The sequence below is a fragment of the Pongo abelii genome, chromosome 16 (genome assembly GCF_028885655.2).
Source record: "Pongo abelii isolate AG06213 chromosome 16, NHGRI_mPonAbe1-v2.0_pri, whole genome shotgun sequence".
Taxonomy (NCBI): Eukaryota; Metazoa; Chordata; class Mammalia; order Primates; family Hominidae; genus Pongo; species Pongo abelii.
Window position 1 is genome coordinate 13544912 of NC_072001.2, and position 19997 is coordinate 13564908.

Here is a 19997-nt window from a genome sequence, read left to right on the forward strand (position 1 = left end):
AACCTAGGCATTACCATTCAGGACATAGGCATGGGCAAGGACTTCATGTCTAAAACACCAAAAGCAATGGCAACAAAAGCCAAAATTGACAAATGGGATCTAATTAAACTAAAGAGCTCCTGCACAGCAAAAGAAACTACCATCAGAGTGAACAGGTAACCTACAAAATGGGAGAAAATTTTCACAACCTACTCATCTGACAAAGGGCTAGTATCCAGAATCTACAATGAACTCAAACAAATTTACAAGAAAAAAGCAAACAACCCCATCAAAAAAGTCAGGAAACAACAGGTGCTGGAGAGGATGTGGAGAAATAGGAACACTTTGACACTGTTGGTGGGACTGTAAACTAGTTCAACCATTGTGGAAGTTGGTGTGGGGATTCCTCAGGGATCTAGAACTAGAAATACCATTTGACCCAGCCATCCCATTACTGGGTATATACCCAAAGGACTATAAGTCATGCTGCTATGAAGACACATACACACGTATGTTTATTGCGGCACTATTCACAATAGCAAAGACTTGGAACCAACCCAAATGTCCAACAATGATAGACTGGATTAAGAAAATGTGGCACATATACACCTTGGAATACTATGCAGCCATAAAAAATGATGAGTTCATGTCCTTTGTAGGGACATGGATGAAATTGGAAATCATCATTCTCAGTAAACTATCACAAGGACAAAAACCAAACACCGCATGTTCTCACTCATAGGTGGGAATTGAACAATGAGAACACATGGACACAAGAAGGGGAACATCACACTGTGGGGACTGTTGTGGGGTGGGGAGAGGGGGGAGGGATAGCATTAGGAGATATATCTAATGCCAAATGACGAGTTAATGGGTGCAGCACACCAGCATGGCACATGTATACATGTGTAACTAACCTGCACATTGTGCACATGTACCCTAAAACTTAAAGTATAATAAAAAAAATTTTTGAACAAAAATAAAATAAAAAAATAAAGTGAGTTTTTAAGATGATCAGAGTTAATGTGGTGAGGCAGAGAAGGGGTGTTTCCAAGGGGAGTGGCATGTGGGAAAGTACAGAAAAGTGAGAAGGAAGCGACTACATTTTATTTACTTTCTATGAGTGTAAGTCCATAGGATCTTATATAAAGCTTCCAATTCAGTTGACAAATACATAATTTTTTGAATTACATATTGTTTTTGTTTTATATTGTTTTACAGTATGGCCTCACACCACTTTTGCTTGGCGTACATGGACAAAAACAGCAAGTGGTGAAATTTTTAATCAAGAAAAAAGCTAATTTAAATGCACTTGATAGATATGGAAGGTATGGTTATTTCTTTTGATCTGTGTGTTGTACTAGATTGATAGTCACTCAAGTCATAAATAATAAATTAATAAGACTAAATTATACTTATTGGGATATAGTGATCAGTATCAACACAAATCAGTTAAGTAGAAAAGCAATTATTTGGACTGGGCAACATAAAGAACTGTTTTAGTAGGATTCATCTTCTCTTATTATATTGACTGATGTTATTTGTTGTATGATGTTTTTGGTTACATGATCTTATGTTAGCTAAAGGGATTTCATATTAATTTTATGAAGTTTGAACTTTAACTTTGTTTACTTTATGACTCAGTATTGAACTTCTTAACCTTTTCTAGTAGTTTCTAACCTCTGTGTCTTATATGCTTTTCCACTAAATATGCTGTATTAAACATAAATAGGAGTTGAAAATCCTTTTGTCTTTTCAATGACTCTGCTTTAAGTTGCTTTCTTTGAAGAATATTAATGTTAGCTTATCCCTACATGACAATTAATTGCTGTTCCCACATACTGTGGGTTGAACAGCTTTTTTCCTTTTTTATTTCCAGTGTATTTTGATGTTTTTATTTTTAGTTGGTATGGAGAGAGGGAGTGAAGATAGTTTTAAGTGGATACACTTTTCCTTTAATGAAGGCAAGCCGTAGGTGGGTGATAAAGAGAAAAGAGCTAGGCTTTGGATTCACACAAGACTGGGTTTAATTCCTAACTTTCTTACTTGTTATGTGTGTGACATTAGGAACGTTATTTACCACCCAATATGTTGTCATATGTGAAAAGTAGGAGAATATATCCTTCAAAGTTGGCTGTGCATAAGCAAGAAAGATATATGTGGCATTTAATTCAGTGCCTAGCACATGCTTATTGGCATCATTAACTGAAACTCCTGTGACTGCTATTCTTATCATTATTATTAATATTACTGCTTTCAGCATGCAGAGAGCTCTTATTTATCTTGCCCCCTAGCTAATTTTCTATTACAGCGTATCAGTCTAGGGAAGCTGTGACAAAATCTTCACTTAAATCTTTGTCCACTTCAGATAAGTGGCCCTAGCATTGTTTCTTGCCCATCAAAGGACATTAAATTAGTCGCTTCTGCTATGCAATACCCCACTGAGATAAAAGGTTTCCTTTTTGTCCCTTCCTTTTAACCTTGGTAGTATTTTACAAAGATGAACTCTGGAGCACCCAAGATACTTATGTCTTTTAGCGCATGTAAATGTTTGATTCTGCATGGACAGGCAAGATGTGAAATTGGTAAAGTATATCAAATTAGCTTTTGAAATAACTTTATTATGGTTCCTATCTCTGTCATTTTAGAACTGCTCTCATACTTGCTGTATGTTGTGGATCAGCAAGTACAGTCAGCCTTCTACTTGAGCAAAATATTGATGTATCTTCTCAAGACCTATCTGGACAGACGGCTAGAGAGTATGCTGTTTCCAGTCATCATAATGTGTAAGTGTTTACATTAAAAGGCTAGTTAATGCTAAATTGAGGTTTAAAATAATTATAACAGTTGCATCTTACATATCAGGTGAGACGTCATAGTTTCGTTCAGGTAGTTTTCGAGTGGCAGTGAGTTAGTCCCCTGCATCAGCCAGAAATCAGACAAAAAGCAAGACAAGTTAGAAGTACCAATGGGTGCAGGATTCTTTACCTCAGGACTTTTAAGACCTTTATCCTTAGAGACCCCAATATTGTTCATTTCATCCAAGTATAACATCTATGCATGGGATAAAAAAGAGTGTCACATCTTTGATTTTTCTGATTAGTTATTTGGGTCTTGAAATGTCCAGTTTAGCAGAAAGTCTTGTACTGTCTTCTGGGGACTATCTCCTACATTCTCCTTGAATTTTTCAAGAACAGAAGGGGTTCACTAAATCCAAGGAAGACAGTCCCTTTTATCAAGTCAGAAGGAGGAGAAAAAAAAGGACATTCCAATCATTCTGTTGTTTCCGTTGTTTCTGTTGCTGCATTGTTGCCACTCAAACTGGTCCTGCTTCCTGGTAATTGTTGACCTTTGACACCAAGATGCCCTTACTGATTCAGATCCCTCAAGTCTTCATGGCAATTCATACAGTGACTTTGAAGTTACAACATTTTTTAGTTCCCTTACCTATGCTTGTATGCTCAGCCATTGTTCCCAAAGCACCAGCACCCTGCTCTGGTCGCTGGGCATCCTGACTTTATCCGCACACAAAGTGAGCAAATTGACCCTTCCTCCCGTATTCAGAACCTAATGTGGAACCCACATCTTAGCCAGGAATTAGCTGAGACCTTCATGGTAAGAGATCCTTTCAGGCCGTTGTTGGTCTTTTCTCTAGCAGATATTAGGTGGGCTTGTTCTAAAGGGTCAGAAGGGCTCAAATAATGTGGCAGAAAGAGATTAGTGTTTGTTTCTTCTTTGCTACCAGATCTGTACTGTGAGACACCTTTATATCCTGTATAGAAACTTAGGCAGTAGAAAGTCCCATATGAGCCTTCCCTGAACAGTAGCTCCCAGTTGTGGTTGGCCCCTTGAATGATGTGATTTACATGATAATGAAAATCGTCCAAGCTGCTTCCATCTCTAGCTCAAGATTTTAAAATATTTTCAAATTGTACCTCGCAGGAAGCCATTGAAGAGAATTCTCAGAATCTTAAGTAAGTAGTGATGAGTCATGGACAAGAGCCAAACCTTGTCCATAACTCATCACTAATCATGTGCTTGCTTCGGCGGCACATATCCTAAAATTGGAACAATACAGAGAAAGTTAGCATGGCTTCTGCATAAGGAGGCAGCACAACTTTTTGAAGCATTCCATATTTCATGCAGTCACTGGAAGGTCATTTGACTACTTGCTGACTAGCTCTAAGGAAACAGTGTGAATCAAAGCAAAATGGGTGCCACCAAAATATTGAAATTGTGATTTGTGCTGCAAAAATAATCATGGAAGATGATGGTCTATGAGATGATTTAGAGCTGAATAATGTGTTCAGTGCAAAATATATTATAAGTATGTATGTCAAAAATTAGAGAATGCCAACTTGCAGCTTCTTCATGAAAACTGAAAAAAAATAAAAGTAGAGTTTTGGTCTCCCATGTCAGCTGGAATTGAACATCAATATAAAGCATTATCCCGACAAACATCTGCTGGCTCAGAGTTTGAGTCTGTAGAGAAGGATCACTGGTCCAAGCCAGGTCTTAACATCCATTGGTTTTTCTGCCCTTGGCATAACAAATTGGTCAACTCCGTAATAGTGAACAATCACATTATCTACTTTAATGAGATATTTATGAAAAAATTTAGTTACAAACTATGACATAGTTGAGATGCCCTGAATTATAAGCCATAAGGAGTAGGACAACTAAGAAGCAAAATCAGGACTTAATAACATTTTCTGAAAACTACAACATTTGCATATTAGAACCTATGAACAAAATACACATTGGGTTTTATTTGGAATTCCAAGATAATTTTAGTCATAAAGTTTAGGAACAGATTATTCCATTGCTTTACTATTTGTCTGAGCATTAAAAAATGTTATCTTGTTAAATCTTTATAACAACCTAGTGAAATAAGGCAGCAAAGTCCTCACTTTGTAGAAGACATTGAGCCTAAGAGAAGCAAGTTGTCCAAGAACAAATAGCTGTTCATTATGGAGCTAGGACTTATGCAGAGTTGGGACACTTTCTACTATGTCATGCTAATGCAAGCTGATTTGCTGGGTCACAGTGCCCTTGATTTATGAGCATTTCACCTTATTTTTTTTCTTCTTTAATTAGAAGCTTAAAGAGAAGTTTATAGAATGTACCCATAGGTGGATGGGATAATACTGTTAAGTTCTGATATTATGATATTGTTTGAAATACTCTAAGAATTTTACATTTGGTAAGTATTTTTTATATCAGTATTAAAATAGTAATTTGGTTTATTACATTTTTATACATAGAATTTGTGAATTACTTTCTGACTATAAAGAAAAACAGATGCTAAAAATCTCTTCTGAAAACAGCAATCCAGGTAAGACTTGTGATAATGAATTACTTTAGGTCAGTTGTCCCTAATGTTTTTGGCAGCAGGGACCGGTTTTGTGGAAGACAATCTTTCCATGGGCTGGGGGAAGGTGGGGATGGTTTCAGGATTATTCAACCATGTTTCATTTACTGTGCTACTTTATTTATATTATTATTACATTGTAATATATAATGAAATAATTATACAACTTACCATAATATAGAATCCGTGGAAACTCTGAGCTTATTTTTCTGCAACTAGATGGTCTCATCTGGGGGCAAAGTGAGACAGTGACATATCATCAGGCATTAGATTCTCTATGAAGCACACAACCTAGATCCCTCAGATGAGCAGTTCACAACAGGGTTCATGCTCCAATGAGTATCTAGTGCTATCACTGATCTGACTGGAGGCAGAGTTCAGGCGGTAATATGAGCCATGGGGTGTGGCTGTAAGTACAGGTGAAGCTTCCCTGGCTTGCCTGCTGCTCACCTCCTCCTGTGTGGTGTGGTTCATAATAGTCCATGGACTGGTACCAGTCTGTGGCCTGGGAGTTATAGACCCCTGCTCTGGGTGGTCCTATCATAGATAAAAAAATAAAAGTAGGGAATTTTTGATCACAAAAGAACGCCGAAGCACAAGTCATGTTACATATCCTTGTCCCAACGAGGTCTCACTATTACTGACTTCATTCCTCCTCATTTGCAGTTGGAAATAGATACATTTACTTTGTGGGAACAAGATGTGTTCTTCTACCTGCTGGTCAATTGTCTTGATAACAGTAATTTTGTTAGCACAAGATGCTCTGCTACCATTTCCCAAAAGATTGTCATAATAAATATACAAATTGCCCAACTCTAGGCTCAGCAGATTATAATAAAAGTAGAAAAATGTTTCACAATAATGAAAATACTAGTATGCCACCTGGTTGTGGACACCTAATACATTGTGTAATCCAAACTGTATGAGGACACCTTTAATTTAGCCATCTATTTATCAAAAAGCTTCTGTAAGTTAGGTTTTATAAATTGCAGGAGACAAAGATGGAATAGATGTAGTTTTGATCTTTAAGGTACTCATAATAGAGCTGTCTCTATTTCATTTCTGTGCTTTTTCAACAGAATTTACAAAGAAAACATTTCTATCTATGTTTTCACTTGTCCACTTAACAAATAACTATCAAATGTCTTTTACCATTTTTCTAATGCTACAGAACACACACAATTAAAAATACAGAAAGGAGTTTGTTATTATCATTGTCATTTTTATTATTTTACTACTTTATTCAGTGCTTACTGTGTGCTAGATGCCCACTGGAAGCTTATAATTATAATTTATTATATATTAATTATGTGCCAGACATATGTGATGAGGAATGAAAGTTTGGAAAAAGTAGGTATGATTCAACGTAAGCATGCAGAGTGAGAAGAATTTTTCTAGGTAGAGAAGCAGAAGAATAATGTTTGGCAGAAGGAACATGCAACAAGATTGTGTGTTTGCCAGAAGAACATCTAATGAGATTGCCTGTTTGTCAGGAAGAGCAGCAAGTGCAAAAGACAAGATGCTGAGTGAACTTTGCAGGGTTTCTGAGCAGTTTGCTTTTGCTAGTACCAAAAGTGTGAGATACCAGAGGTTGGGAATGAGGTGAATACTTAGCTAAGGCAAGTTTATGGTAGACTTTTTTAATACTATAGAAATGAGTAGGTCTTATCCTGTGGGCCATGGGAAATTTACCAAGTAGAATGCTTTGGACTGTAAATACTAGATGAGCAGTGGCTGAAACAGTAGGAACCAGAGTTGTTTTGGTTGTTCAGTGATATCCTAGGATCCCACTTGTCCCTCTTTCAGCGGTGCTGTTGGCAGTGTTTTATTCATGTCTCCTTTCATGGTTGGCTAATCCGCAACAGCTCCAAACATCTTGTTCTCACAGCACAACATCTCAAGGGCTGCTTTTCTTCACGTGTGTCTTTTAAACAGGGAGAAAACTTAGAAGCATGCAAGGGGCTTCCTGTAACATTTCATTGGCTGGGTCACACCACATGCTCATTCCCAAACCAGGCACTGGGAAGGCAAATACATGACTAGCTTAGAATAAATATTTATCTTTCTGAGGCTGAAGAGGGGGATTGGGATAATAAATATCCCAATAGACTTGTGTTTCTTCTGCAAGAAAGAATAAGGAATGGCTATTGGTAGGGAGCCAACAATGTGTGCTGCAGGGGCTCATTGCAGAAATTTGAGCAGGGGAGTCACAAGATTAAATATGAGTATTAAGGCATATTCTGCTTATGGTGTAAAATGGGTTAGCAAGGTTTTTCTGTAAAGCACCAGGTGGGAAATATTTTAGACTATGTGGTCTCTGTCATATCTACTTAACCCTGCTGTTGTCTGCTGTTGTAGTGTGAAAGCCACCATGATTCTATATAAGCAAACAGGCATGACTGAGCTCCTATAAAACTTTCTTTACAAAGCCAAAAGGCAGATTGGATTTGGCCTGTGGCCTATAGTTTGCTGGGACTGATGGAAGATAACCATGTAAAGAAACCAGGAGACAAAGGAAGCTTTTGCTTATAGTCAGCTATAGTTTCCATGTCACACATCCTTGGACTAGTATCAATGTATTATAAGGTTTTCACCTGTCCATGGTGAAATAAAGTTTGGAATCTCAGTTACTCATTTTAATGTGTTGGCCTTTTTTTGATGTCATACTTTTTTCATTTGTTTTGCTTAATTTTTTTCATGTAAGAAATAACATTACTAGTTGCCAGGGCTTTTTGTAATGAAAGGCATTTTGTAAATGTTTATGTTCTCAGTGGCAGTGGTAATATAAAGCAGAGGCAGAAGAGAGGTATAGTCAATATGATTTAGTGATAATTGAATGAGAAAGGTTTGGGGGACAGAGAGAAATGTCAGATAATTTACAGGTTTCTACATTGTACACTAGTATTTAACCTGGAGATGAGGAAGGAGTAGGAAATTTTCTGGTGAATACAGAAGAGCAAAGAGCAGCAGGTCAACAGGAATGACTATTTTTTTCTGTGCATGTTTAATGGAATATTCATGTAGGATATTTTGAGTAGGTAATTGGATAACCAGCATTTATAACTCGCATCCTACTAGTTTGACTCTCAGTAATAAGACTTGTCAAAGATCCGAGAATCTGAAAGTTGATGATAAATTTTCATGTGTATCACCATCAATGATCAAAAGTCAGCATCCACAGAACACAGAATTGGGACAGATGAACTTAATGGATAAAGATGAATATCAGAGTTGTGTTCCTCTTAGGGAATGATACTGTCCATGACCTGTGTGAGTCACAGCTTCCAGAAAAGAAAGAGAGCAAGGAGCATATTAAGGAAGCCCAGCTAAGTCAATCCTAGAGTGCCCTGCTTGACTTCATGTCATAGTTCTGACTTCTAAAAAATCATTTTCTGCAAAATGTGCTTTGTGTTTTTCCCCTCTTGCAGCCTGCAGCCAAACAGAATCCCTTTAGCCGGGCATTTTTGTGTTCTTCCTTTAAACAAAGCAACATATAAATAATAAAAAAGAAGTAAGAGAAAGAGTGTTTTTTGTATAGGCTAGCATTTAACGTAAACTTGAGAGTGAGTACTAGGATTATACTTAGAACTTAAGGACTGGGTAGGAAGACTAGCTAGAAATCTAAAGATTGCTGACTCAAACACAATGTGGTTTTCTTGCTTTATTGTCACAGCTCTGAATTCACAACTATTAGTTATATTCATATACACTATAACTTTATAAAGCACCTTCCCAAATATTAAGTGATTTGTTATAATTTCTATGACTTATTACAGAATTGACTTTCCAAGTGTTCATGAAAATTATTGAGCATTTGCTACATAATATCATCTCAGCTGTGTCCACATGAGCTAGCTGTCACCTTGTCTTAATGAATAATGGCTCACTAGGAATATTGGTTTTGGCATTAAAATGATCTACATCTAAATGCAGATAGGACCAGGGACCACTCTTGAACGTTAATGTCTAAGCATCTTAAAATTACACATAAGGCTTTCATAATCTGACTTCTGCCCTACTCTACATCTTTAGCCCTTTTCCCTGTGTGCCCTTTCTCTAGCATTACTGAGCTGCTGGTAATGCCCTACTCACTCCTCCTTCTATTGTAGGCAAATGCTTTCACTCTTTCAGGCCTTGCTCCTGCTCTTGCTGCTGCCTGGCATGCTGTCACCCTTTCCTGCCCTCTACCCCTTTTAATCTTGCTAGCCTCAATATTTAAATCTCTGCTTGGGCAGGTGTTCTAGAAAAGCCGTCCCTGGCAGGCTTTATTTTCATTCTTTTTAAACCCTAACACTTAGCATGTATGTAGCAGGACTCAGTAAGAAATTTCTGAGTAAAATAAAGACTGTTGTTACAAAGATGATGTGCAAGACTGTCCTCTGCAGTCTTGGAGCAGAGGCGACAGACATGTGGAGGAATAATGTACAGTTCAGGTGGTAAAGATGCAGTAGAAAAATCAGTGAAGTACTAAGGCAACCTCAAGGAAGGAGTTACCTGTTTATCTGGGGAAAGACCTGCAGAATCAAGGAAAACTTCCCATAGCATTGTTTTAAAAGATGAAAATAAGGCTGGGTGTGGTGGCTCACATCTGTAATTCCAGCATTTTGGGAGGCTGGAGCAGGTGGATCACAAGGTCAAAAGATCAGGACCATCCTGGCCAATGGTGAAACCCCATCTCTACTAAAAATACGAAAATTAGCTGGGCATGATGGTGTGTGCCTGTAATCCCAGCTTCTCAGGAGACTGAGACAGGAGAATCGTATGAACCAGGGAGTCAGAGGTTGCAGTGAGCTGAGATTGTGCCACTGCACTCCAGCCTGGTGACAGAGCAAGACCCTGGCTCAAACAGACAAACAAACAAAAAAGAAAAATGAAAATAAATTTGTCATAATAGTGGACAGAAATATTTTAGATGTTAAGAAGACATTGTACACTAATAAAGGTGTCAGCAGTAATTTTGGAAATCATTTATAAGGTACTATTGTTGCAGAAAACAGGAGGCAGGAGAGACCAGTGGGTCAAACAAGAGGATTTCATTTAGGTGTGCACCAGCTCAGTGGATTTGCATCAAAAAGTTGAGCCCTGAACAAAGACAGGGGTTGGCTTATATAGGCAAACTTACAGAAGCAGAACAAAGGCAGTTAATCATATAGTGACAGTTTTGCAACCTCAGCATAGCTTGTGACCTTGCAGCTGCATTGAAGGAAAACAAGAATTTGCAAAATATTTGCATTTGTAAAAATAGCTATGAGTAAATGCTGATGGGAAGGGGAGATGGTAAAGGAATTTGTTTTCTTAACCTTGCTCTTGGATGTCTCGAGCCCATACCTGTGGGCTCTGGCTTCTCAAACAGGGTCACCACAACCTTTCCTGGGCCCTGCCTGTTACTATCCTTAGAGTCAGAGTAGCTAAGTGCAGGAAAACTTGTTTCTCTTTAAAACTAAATTTCCTTTTCTTTACATCTACTTCTTCACTATTAGGAAGTGAACAACATACTGAGTTACCTTATATGTTTCTACTGTATTTTAAAGTTGTGTCTCTGGTGGTTTTGTTCATTTATGTTGGGTGGATGAATTTGTGAATGAATCACATCAGGTGTCTCCCCAAGTGGTTTGTTGAAGTTTTGGAGAATTATTTCCTAAGTAACTATTTCATGAAAGACTAAACACTCAGTTTATGAAATAAAATAAAATGTTGTCTTCAATCTATTTTTATAAAGGCAATAGTTTTTAACTGTTCTAAGTGGTTCATTTTAATTGAATATATGGATTTCTCAACAGAACAAGACTTAAAGCTGACATCAGAGGAAGAGTCGCAAAGGCTTAAAGTCAGTGAAAATAGCCAGCCAGAGGCATGGAAAATTTTAAATTTAAATTTTTGATTTAATGTTGTTTTCTTTGCTTTAATAATATTAGATAGTCCAAATGAAATTACCTTTCAGACTAGGTTTTAAGAATCAACAGATTCTTTTTTTTAAGAATTTTTTAATAGATTCTTAAAATTTATTTTAATAAATTCAGCAATCTCATTAACAGAAGAATCAATAAATTCTAATTTAACATTTGATATTTAGCTTAAAAACATAACCACTATAAAATTTAAAATACTCTTATTTTATAGTATTCTTATTTAAAATATTCTTATCTGCCTTTTTGATTAGCTTATAGCTAATCTTTCCTTTTGGAATAGAGGCAAAAACATATTCCAGAACTTTGTTTGTTCTTTTATTTTTACAACACCCTAACATGATAAAGAAAGTAACATCAATTATTGGATTATATTATTAAGCAATAGAACTATGAACAATGTAACACTGATGGTCCCTGAGCTGGATTCATAGTTAAAGAGTAATCATGGCCAGTGATTGAAAATCTGCAGTTTTATATTGTCAGTCACTGATACCAAGGTTAAAGATATATTCTGCCTTGTGGTCTCTCATTGACCTCAGTGTTTCTGTTCAGGGAGGGAACCAGGTCATAAAAGCAACCCAACTGCCTATTACAAGAATCATATCTTGCAGAATGGGACATTTGGTGTTAGTGCACAAACACAATAACCTTCTACATTATTTCAGTTGCAGAAAATCAGTACAGATTATTAAAAAATTTTATCCACTGTAATTATTACACATTAGAATATATTAGAACTGGACTTCAGCAGATAATCTAGATACATAACACTATCATATTACAGCATATAATTTCAATTAAAATTTAAGAATTTGCATTTCTTTCTGTTTGTTGTTGATTTCAGCTGCTAATAATTTAAAGTGTGCCTAAAATCCAGTGAGGAATCTTTTAAAAAAGCACTTCAGTGCACTATAGGGGCTCACTAGTTAGGGTTTTGTGAGATATACTCTTTTCAAGTGAGGAAGCCTTTGGAACACTGCAAATCATCTGCTAATTCATTTTTGGTAGATTTAACACATAACAAATTAAGTTTAGTCCAAACAAATGGTGACAAAGTTAAGTTTGCTGGTTCATGTTTTTATTCTCCCTTTGTCTAAGGTGAATTATTTTTCACATGTTAGTCAGAAGCCAATGGCGTGGCAGTAGCTAAACACAGATTTAAAAAGTTAATTCTTAATTTTAATTATTTATTTATTTAATTATTTTAACAGTTAAATTTTAATTTTATTTTCTAATTTTTCATGTCCATACTTGATTACTTAAGAATAAAATTATTTTAACATGCATTCCAAAAGAGGAGACATCACAGAAATACAACAAGCAAATTAACCTTCTATTTTTGCATCCGCAGAAAATGTCTCAAGAACCAGAAATAAATAAGGACTGTGATAGAGAGATATACCTTTATGTTCAAATGTTCCTGTTGAATTAGATTTTTATGTTATGTTGTTTAGCAAAGTGTAGTAAGTGTAGGCATACATGATCCTATCATGTAAGTAGCATAAATCACCAGTGAAAATTTTAATATTTAACTCAGAAAGAATTCTGTACATTGAGTTTTCAAGAGATACAAATCCTAGAGAGATTCTTTCATTATTATGGAACAATCCTGAATGGTGCCACCATAAAATGCTAGGTAATGCCACTTTAGGAGCTTTGGACTAATCATTTTATCTTTCTTGGTTTTAGTCTGATTATCACTAGATAATGTGGCTAAAGAAGATAATTACTTATTCTTTGTAACTTCCAGCTAGAAAATTGTATAGCTATTGAATGTGAAATTTGGGGAGCATCTCATTTTCTGGAAGTCTACACTTGCACCTCAGCATTTTCACTCTGCTCCTTGTGTTGTGGCAAACTTTGGTTTTCATGTTTCAGTGAGCACCATCATGTTTTTGATATCCAGGAACCAAATGAAAAAAGAACGATCAAAGGCAGTGGGGGAGAAGAATATCTTAGTGCAGAAAAGGGCAATCTTCCTTTCTATTCCTGAAGCCCCACAGTGTCTCATCCTCTACATCTGAGTGTTTAATGTAAAATCTAGGTGGTAAAGACAGAAGACACATTTTGTGTCTATGTCTTTTTATTTTTGTGTTCCCATGAGTCAAATAGGGTAAATTCATATATAAGATTCTGAAGAGTTTTTGGGAATAAAAGCACAAAATGAAGGAGGGCCCTTTTTGAATTTTGGAAAATTCTGTTTTATTCAGTCAAACAGCAATCAAGCAAACTTTACAAAAATTTCAATGATATACTAATGACACGATAATTACATCTTAAAATTATATGGTAATAATTCTGTATATATGACCAAATTTAAGTGTGAAATATTTTTAATGACTAAAATAATGACAAACTGAGTCAATTGATAAAATCAATTAAAAAGGTTATTTTTATTCAATAAAGTGATAACCATCCTTAATATCAAACTTCCACTCAAGGTTGAGGAAGAAATGGAGAAGCACGGAAGTAATCATGTGGGATTACCAGAAAACCTGACTAATGGTGCCAGTGCTGGCAATGGTGATGATGGATCAATTCCACAAAGGAAGAGCAGAACACCTGAAAATCAGCAATTTCCTGACACTGAGAATGAAGAGTATCACAGGTAAGCCTATGGCAACATTTAACAGGAGATAAGTATATGCTGTCAAACTAATCCTAATTTGGACTAATATTCATGATGAACAAATTTTATACTTTTACTAGAATATTCAGCCTTGCCTGTTAATCAGAAAAATGAAAATCAGTAAACAATGAGTTACCGTTTTTTCCAGTCATTAATTTATTTGAAAAATAACCAGTATTGGCAAATGTGAGGGAAAAGGCATTTTCTTTTCTTTTTAATGAACTTTTATTTTAGCTTCAGAAGTTCATGTGCAGGTTTATTATATAGGTAAACTGTATCATGGAGGTTTGGACTACAGATTATTTCATCAGCCACATAATAAGCAAAATACTCGAAAGATAGTTTTTTGGTTGTCTCCCTCCTGCCACACTCCACCCTCAAGTAGACCCTGGTGTCTATTATTCTCCTCTTTGTGTCCGTGAGTTCTCATTGTTTAGTTCCCACTAATGAGTAAGAATGTGTGGCATTTGATTTTCTGTTCCTGCATTAGTTTGCTTAGGATAATGGCCTCCAGCTCCATGTGTGTTGCTGCAAAGGAAATGGTCTCATTGAAAAAGACATTTCATACACTGTTGGTAAATACATTTTGAACATTAATTTAGTAGCATATTCACACACACACATATATAACATAGTAAGGATATATATGTATGTTAAGGATATTTGTATAGATTTGTCACATATATACTTACATATAAGGATGTTTCTTACAGCATTATTATATCAAAAAGAGGGATCCTTATCAATAGGAATTTATCATTATCAAAAGTAAATCCTTACCAATAGGAAATAGCTCAATTTTCATACCCAGAAAATAATACAGTATGCAACCATTTTTTACAAATGAGGTTAGATCTAGAGTATACTATTTCACAATTAAAATGTATTTAAAGCATTTAGTTTGGTAACACATCTTAAGATAATTTTGTTAGAATTCTTGTAATATTTGCTGTGTTACAAATGGAAGCTACATGCTACATTGACACTGTACCTTGTTAGCAATGAGATTGCTAGTTATTAAATTTTTGTTGTCAGTGCCTGAGTGCCAAAATATTGCACCCTCAATCTGAATATTGCCAAGGGATTGTACATGGGGATCTATATTTAATATAAACATTTGAGTATATTGGGTAAAACTTTTATTAAAATATATCAAAGGATCTTTCATCTGCTAAACCAGGAGCTGGCCAGCTTTTTCTGCAAAGAGCTAGTTAGTAAATATTTTAGGCTTTGTGGACTATATATATATATTTTTTTGAGACAGGATCTCTGTTGCCCAGGCTGGAGTGCAATTGTGTGATCACAGCTCACTGCAGCCTTGACTTTCTGGGCTCTAGTGATCCTCCCACCTCAGCCTCTCTACTAGCTGGGACAACAAGTGTGCAACATCACACCCAGCTAATTGACTCTATGGACTGTAAAGTGAATAAGCATGGCTGTGTTCCAAGATTCTTTACTTGCAAAAACAGGCAGTGGGCTGGATTTGGCCCACAGGTGCTAATTTGCTGACCCTTGTGCTAAAAGGAAGGTGCTGCTAATGCAGTGACTCTTATTTGTAAAAGTGCCCGGCATGTGTGACATTATCTTTCCTTTGAGAAAAGGATATATTTCAGTATTCACCTCACCATATTTTTCCACAGTGACTTCATATAATTTTTAAAATTTCATTTGTAAAATAAGATTATTTTCTGCATTTCTGCCACTTTATTCCTGTTAATAGAACTCAGTATTTTATTGTGATCAATTACTCTGTATATTTGATGAGTATCAACTGTCCTAAAATTGGCTGATTTTTATCAAGCAAGAAATAGTCTCCTTGAAACTTTCAGTATTTCTTGGTCTTTATGTATAAGCATGAACAAAATGATAATCAGCTTATGTAATCTAGAAATGTTCAAGGCGACTTTTAGTTCTATAGTTTTAAGAATTTAACACCTCGCATTTTTAATGCCACATGTGTATAATTTTTATAACCTTTAAAATATATAATTGTTATATAAAATTTGAAACTATTTGTCTATTACTTTTCCTTGACTGTGGAAGAAAATTACAGCATCCTCAGTCATGACTCCTAAGTATGATGTCCTTAAAAGAACTGTCTACACTCACGAACTCAAATTTTCTTTTCATTCCCTCTTGATCCCACACAAGTAAGTCTTCAGTTTCAGCAGTCCTCCAACGTTGCTTTTCCTCAAGATTATCACTAATTTTTTTCTGTAATAAATCTAGGCACTTTTCTTCCACCTCATTTTATTTAATCTGTCAGCAATATTTGAGCCAATGGAGGGCATCTCATCCCTAACAGCATCTTCACTTGGCTTTCAGGACCTCACTCCCTCAGGCTTTTCCTCCTGCCTTTCTAGTCCATTCATCATGGTCTGTTTTGCTTGCTCCTCCTCATCTTTCCCCTTTTGGACATTGTTGTTTCCCAGGGCTCAGTCCTCAATCTTCTTTCCCGTGACTTTTTCTTTTTCTTTTTTGGAGACAGAGTTTCACTCTGTCACCCAGGCTGGAGTTCAGTGGTGTGATCTCGGCTCACTACAACTTCTGCCTCCTGAGTTCAAACGATTCTCTTGCTTCTGCCTCCTGAGTAGCTGGCATTACAGGTGCGCACCACCATGCCCGGCTGATTTTTGTATTTTTAGTAGAGACTGCATTTCCCCACGTTGGCCAGCCTGGTCTTAAACTCCTGACCTCAGGGGATCTGTCTGCCTTGGCCTCACAAAGTGTTGGGATTACAGGTATGAGCCACTGCACCCGGCCCCTCGTGACTTTTTCTACTGTGTATATGCTAGTGACTTCCAAATGTATGTCTCCAGCTCAGATCTTGCTCCCTAATTCTAGATTTCTATATCAGCCTGCCTATGTGACATCTCTATTTGGTTAGTTATTGGGTATCACACACTTGTCAGATCCGAAATTGGGCTACTGATGTCCTTCCTGAAATCTACACCTCATGTAGTCTTTCCTACTTTGGTTAAGGGCAACTCTTCCAGTTGCTCTGCCAAAAATCTCGGTGTCATTCTTGACTCATCTCTCTCTCTCTCTCTCTCTCTGATACCTCACATCTAATCTCTCAGTAAATCTTGTCAGGTCTACCTGAAGAATATGTCCAGAAGCCAGTCATATCTTGTACATCTGAGCCACCTTCATCCGCAGTCTAGATGAGTGTCATAGACTGGGAATTGATCATCCTGGCTTTTAAAAACTTCCATTTTTATCAATTCTTAACTCAGTGGATGTATTTAAAACATAAGTCAAATTGTGTCATTCCCCTGCCCCAGCCCTTCTGATTGTCTCCCATTTCACTCTGAGTACGTGTCAAATTTCCTCCTAATTTATCTCCCTTGCTCTGCTTCAGCCACACTGAATTCTTGCCATCCCTTATCTACCCCTAGTGCTTAAAGACTGCAGGCAAACCTCTGTGCTTGGCAGTTCCCTGTGTCTGGAATGCTTCTTCCCCAGATATCCTCCTAGCTTTCTCTTTCCATTCCTTCAGTTCTTTATTTAAAAATCCCTTTCTAAGAAGAAGAGGAAAAAGGGTAAAAAGAAACACATTAAGGAACAACCACTTTCTGAGGAAGAACCGTGTGCTACCCAGATGCGTCATGCTTAAGGTTCAATTGGGAGCCTACCAGGGATGCTCTCTAATGTAATGAAGGGAAGGTTCAGTGAAACAAAGTGATTTATCATCTGTAACTTCAAACCCATTTGCATCTTGACATCAACGCTGTTAACCTTATGTCATCATTTCTTAGAGTCTTTGATATACAAATAAAAGGTTTTTTGTATTAGAAAAAAAAATCCCCTTTCTCAGCAGGGACTTTTCTGACCATCCCAACTTTCCCACCACCCTCCCCATCGAACACATAAACATTTCATTTTCCTGCTTTAGTTTTTCTCCTCTAACATACTGTATATTTTGCCTTATCTGTCTGTTGTTATTGTGTGTTTTTCTCACTCTCATGAATAGGGTTTTTATTTTTCACTACCATATCCTCACTGCCTAGAAAAAGGCCTAGCATATTGGATGAAGCTACCTAATAAATACTTATTAAATGAGTGAATCAGGTTTATCCTGGATATATTTTTTGATTAATTCTCACTTTAAAAATGTTTGACATGGTTCATTCTAACAGTTTTGCCCAGTAATTACATGCATTTTTAAAATTGTTTTGGCTCTTTATAATAAGCTACATTCTTTATATTAATTTTTTTATTTAGAGAGAAGAGCCCAATATTGTGGTTATTCACTATTTATTCTTTTACTAGTAATCATAATTGTAATTATGGCAAACTGAGTCAGAGGAATTGCAAACTTTACTGGTATTTTATTTTATTTTATTTTATTTTATTGAAATGGAGTCTTGCTGTATCCCCCAGGCTGGAGTTCAGTGGCATGATCTCAGATCACTGCAACCTCCGCCTTCTGGTTCATGCATTTCTCCTCCCTCAGTCTCCCAGGGAGCTGGGATTACAGGAGCATGCCACGACGCCCGGCTAATATTTGTATTTTTAGTAGAGATGGGGTTTCACCCTGTTGGTCAGGCTGGTCTCGAACTCTGTACCTCAGGTGATCCACCCACTTTGGCCTTTCAAAGTACTGGGATTACAGGCATGAGCCACTGAGCCTGGCCACTAGTATTTTATTTTTTAAAAAAGTAAGGTGGCACATTTAATAGACTTACAAATTCTTTTCAAGGGATTATGAACCTTTGGTGTTTGAAATAAAGAGACAGAGTTGGAATTTTTTGCTTCCTATAGTAAGAGGAATACCGGTCAGGCACTGTCTATGCTGATGGAGCAGGTGCTGCTGCATGGCTGTATTTCAGAAGCAAGCTGCTCACATTGATATTGGTTGGTGAGCAAGATCAGTGGTCATTGATTGATTGACTAGATTTCAAACTGGCTCTGGGTGGCTTCTTGTTACCATTGGTACAGGTCATTTCTTTCCTAAGTTAGAGTCAACTTTAACCAAAAATTTTCTGTATAAAAGTTCCCTTCAATTAACTATGTTCAAAATGAAACTATTTTATATTCCAGAATTGTAGACTTCATTTTAAAATTTTGGTCAAGATGAATTGGTTAATAATAGCTCTCAGGAAGATCGGTTTTCTTTTTTTTTTTTTTTAATTTCTTTTTTTATCATTATTATTATTATTATAGTTTAGGTTTTATGGTACATGTGCGCAATGTGCAGGTAAGTTACATATGTATACATGTGCCATGCTGGTGCGCTGCACCCACTAACTCGTCATCTAGCATTAGGTATATCTCCCAATGCTATCCCTCCCCCCTCCCCCCTCCCCCCACCCCACAACAGTCCCCGAAGTGTGATGTTCCCCTTCCTGTGTCCGTGTGTTCTCATTGTTCAATTCCCACCTATGAGTGAGAATATGCAGTGTTTGGTTTTTTGTTCTTGCGATAGTTTACTGAGAATGATGATTTCCAATTTCATCCATGTCCCTACAAAGGACATGAACTCATCATTTTTTATGGCTGCATAGTATTCCATGGTGTATATGTGCCACATTTTCTTAATCCAGTCTATCATTGTTGGACATTTGGGTTGGTTCCAAGTCTTTGCTATTGTGAATAATGCTGCAATAAACATACGTGTGCATGTGTCTTTACAGCAGCATGATTTATAGTCCTTTGGGTATATACCCAGTAATGGGATGGCTGGGTCAAATGGAATTTCTAGTTCTAGATCCCTGAGGAATCGCCACACTGACTTCCACAAGGGTTGAACTAGTTTACAGTCCCACCAACAGTGTAAAAATGTTCCTGTTTCTCCACATCCTCTCCAGCACCTGTTGTTTCCTGACTTTTTAATGATTGCCATTCTAACTGGTGTGAGATGGTATCTCATTGTGGGCAATTAGGCAGGAGAAGAAAATCAAGGGTATTCAATTAGGAAAAGAGGAAGTCAAATTGTCCCTGTTTGCAGATGACATGATTGTATATCTAGAAAACCCCATTGTCTCAGCCCAAAATCTCCTTAAGCTGATAAGCAACTTCTTTTTTTTTAATACGTATTTCTCTGTATAACTTATTCCTTAAAATTAATTATTTTCTTTCCATTTTTGGTATTTTTAGAAGCTTTTGC

The 19997-nt window shown here is 36.7% G+C and overlaps 1 protein-coding gene and 1 non-coding gene across 2 annotated transcripts in view; both read left to right on the plus strand.

The window, feature by feature from the left end:
- The window catches only part of LOC100438763 (POTE ankyrin domain family member B3), a 39081-nt gene that overhangs the window by 9197 nt on the left and 9887 nt on the right, over positions 1-19997 (plus strand). The window contains exons 4-9 of the mRNA XM_054531956.1: positions 1201-1307; positions 2628-2765; positions 5244-5314; positions 11131-11201; positions 12611-12667; positions 13701-13867. Coding sequence (XP_054387931.1) covers positions 1201-1307; positions 2628-2765; positions 5244-5314; positions 11131-11201; positions 12611-12667; positions 13701-13867 — 611 coding nt within the window. The remainder of the gene's footprint in view (positions 1-1200; positions 1308-2627; positions 2766-5243; positions 5315-11130; positions 11202-12610; positions 12668-13700; positions 13868-19997) is intronic.
- On the plus strand, positions 4014-4120 carry LOC112129133 (U6 spliceosomal RNA). The gene has a single exon (XR_002911561.1). It is a non-coding gene; the product is annotated as a U6 spliceosomal RNA (small nuclear RNA).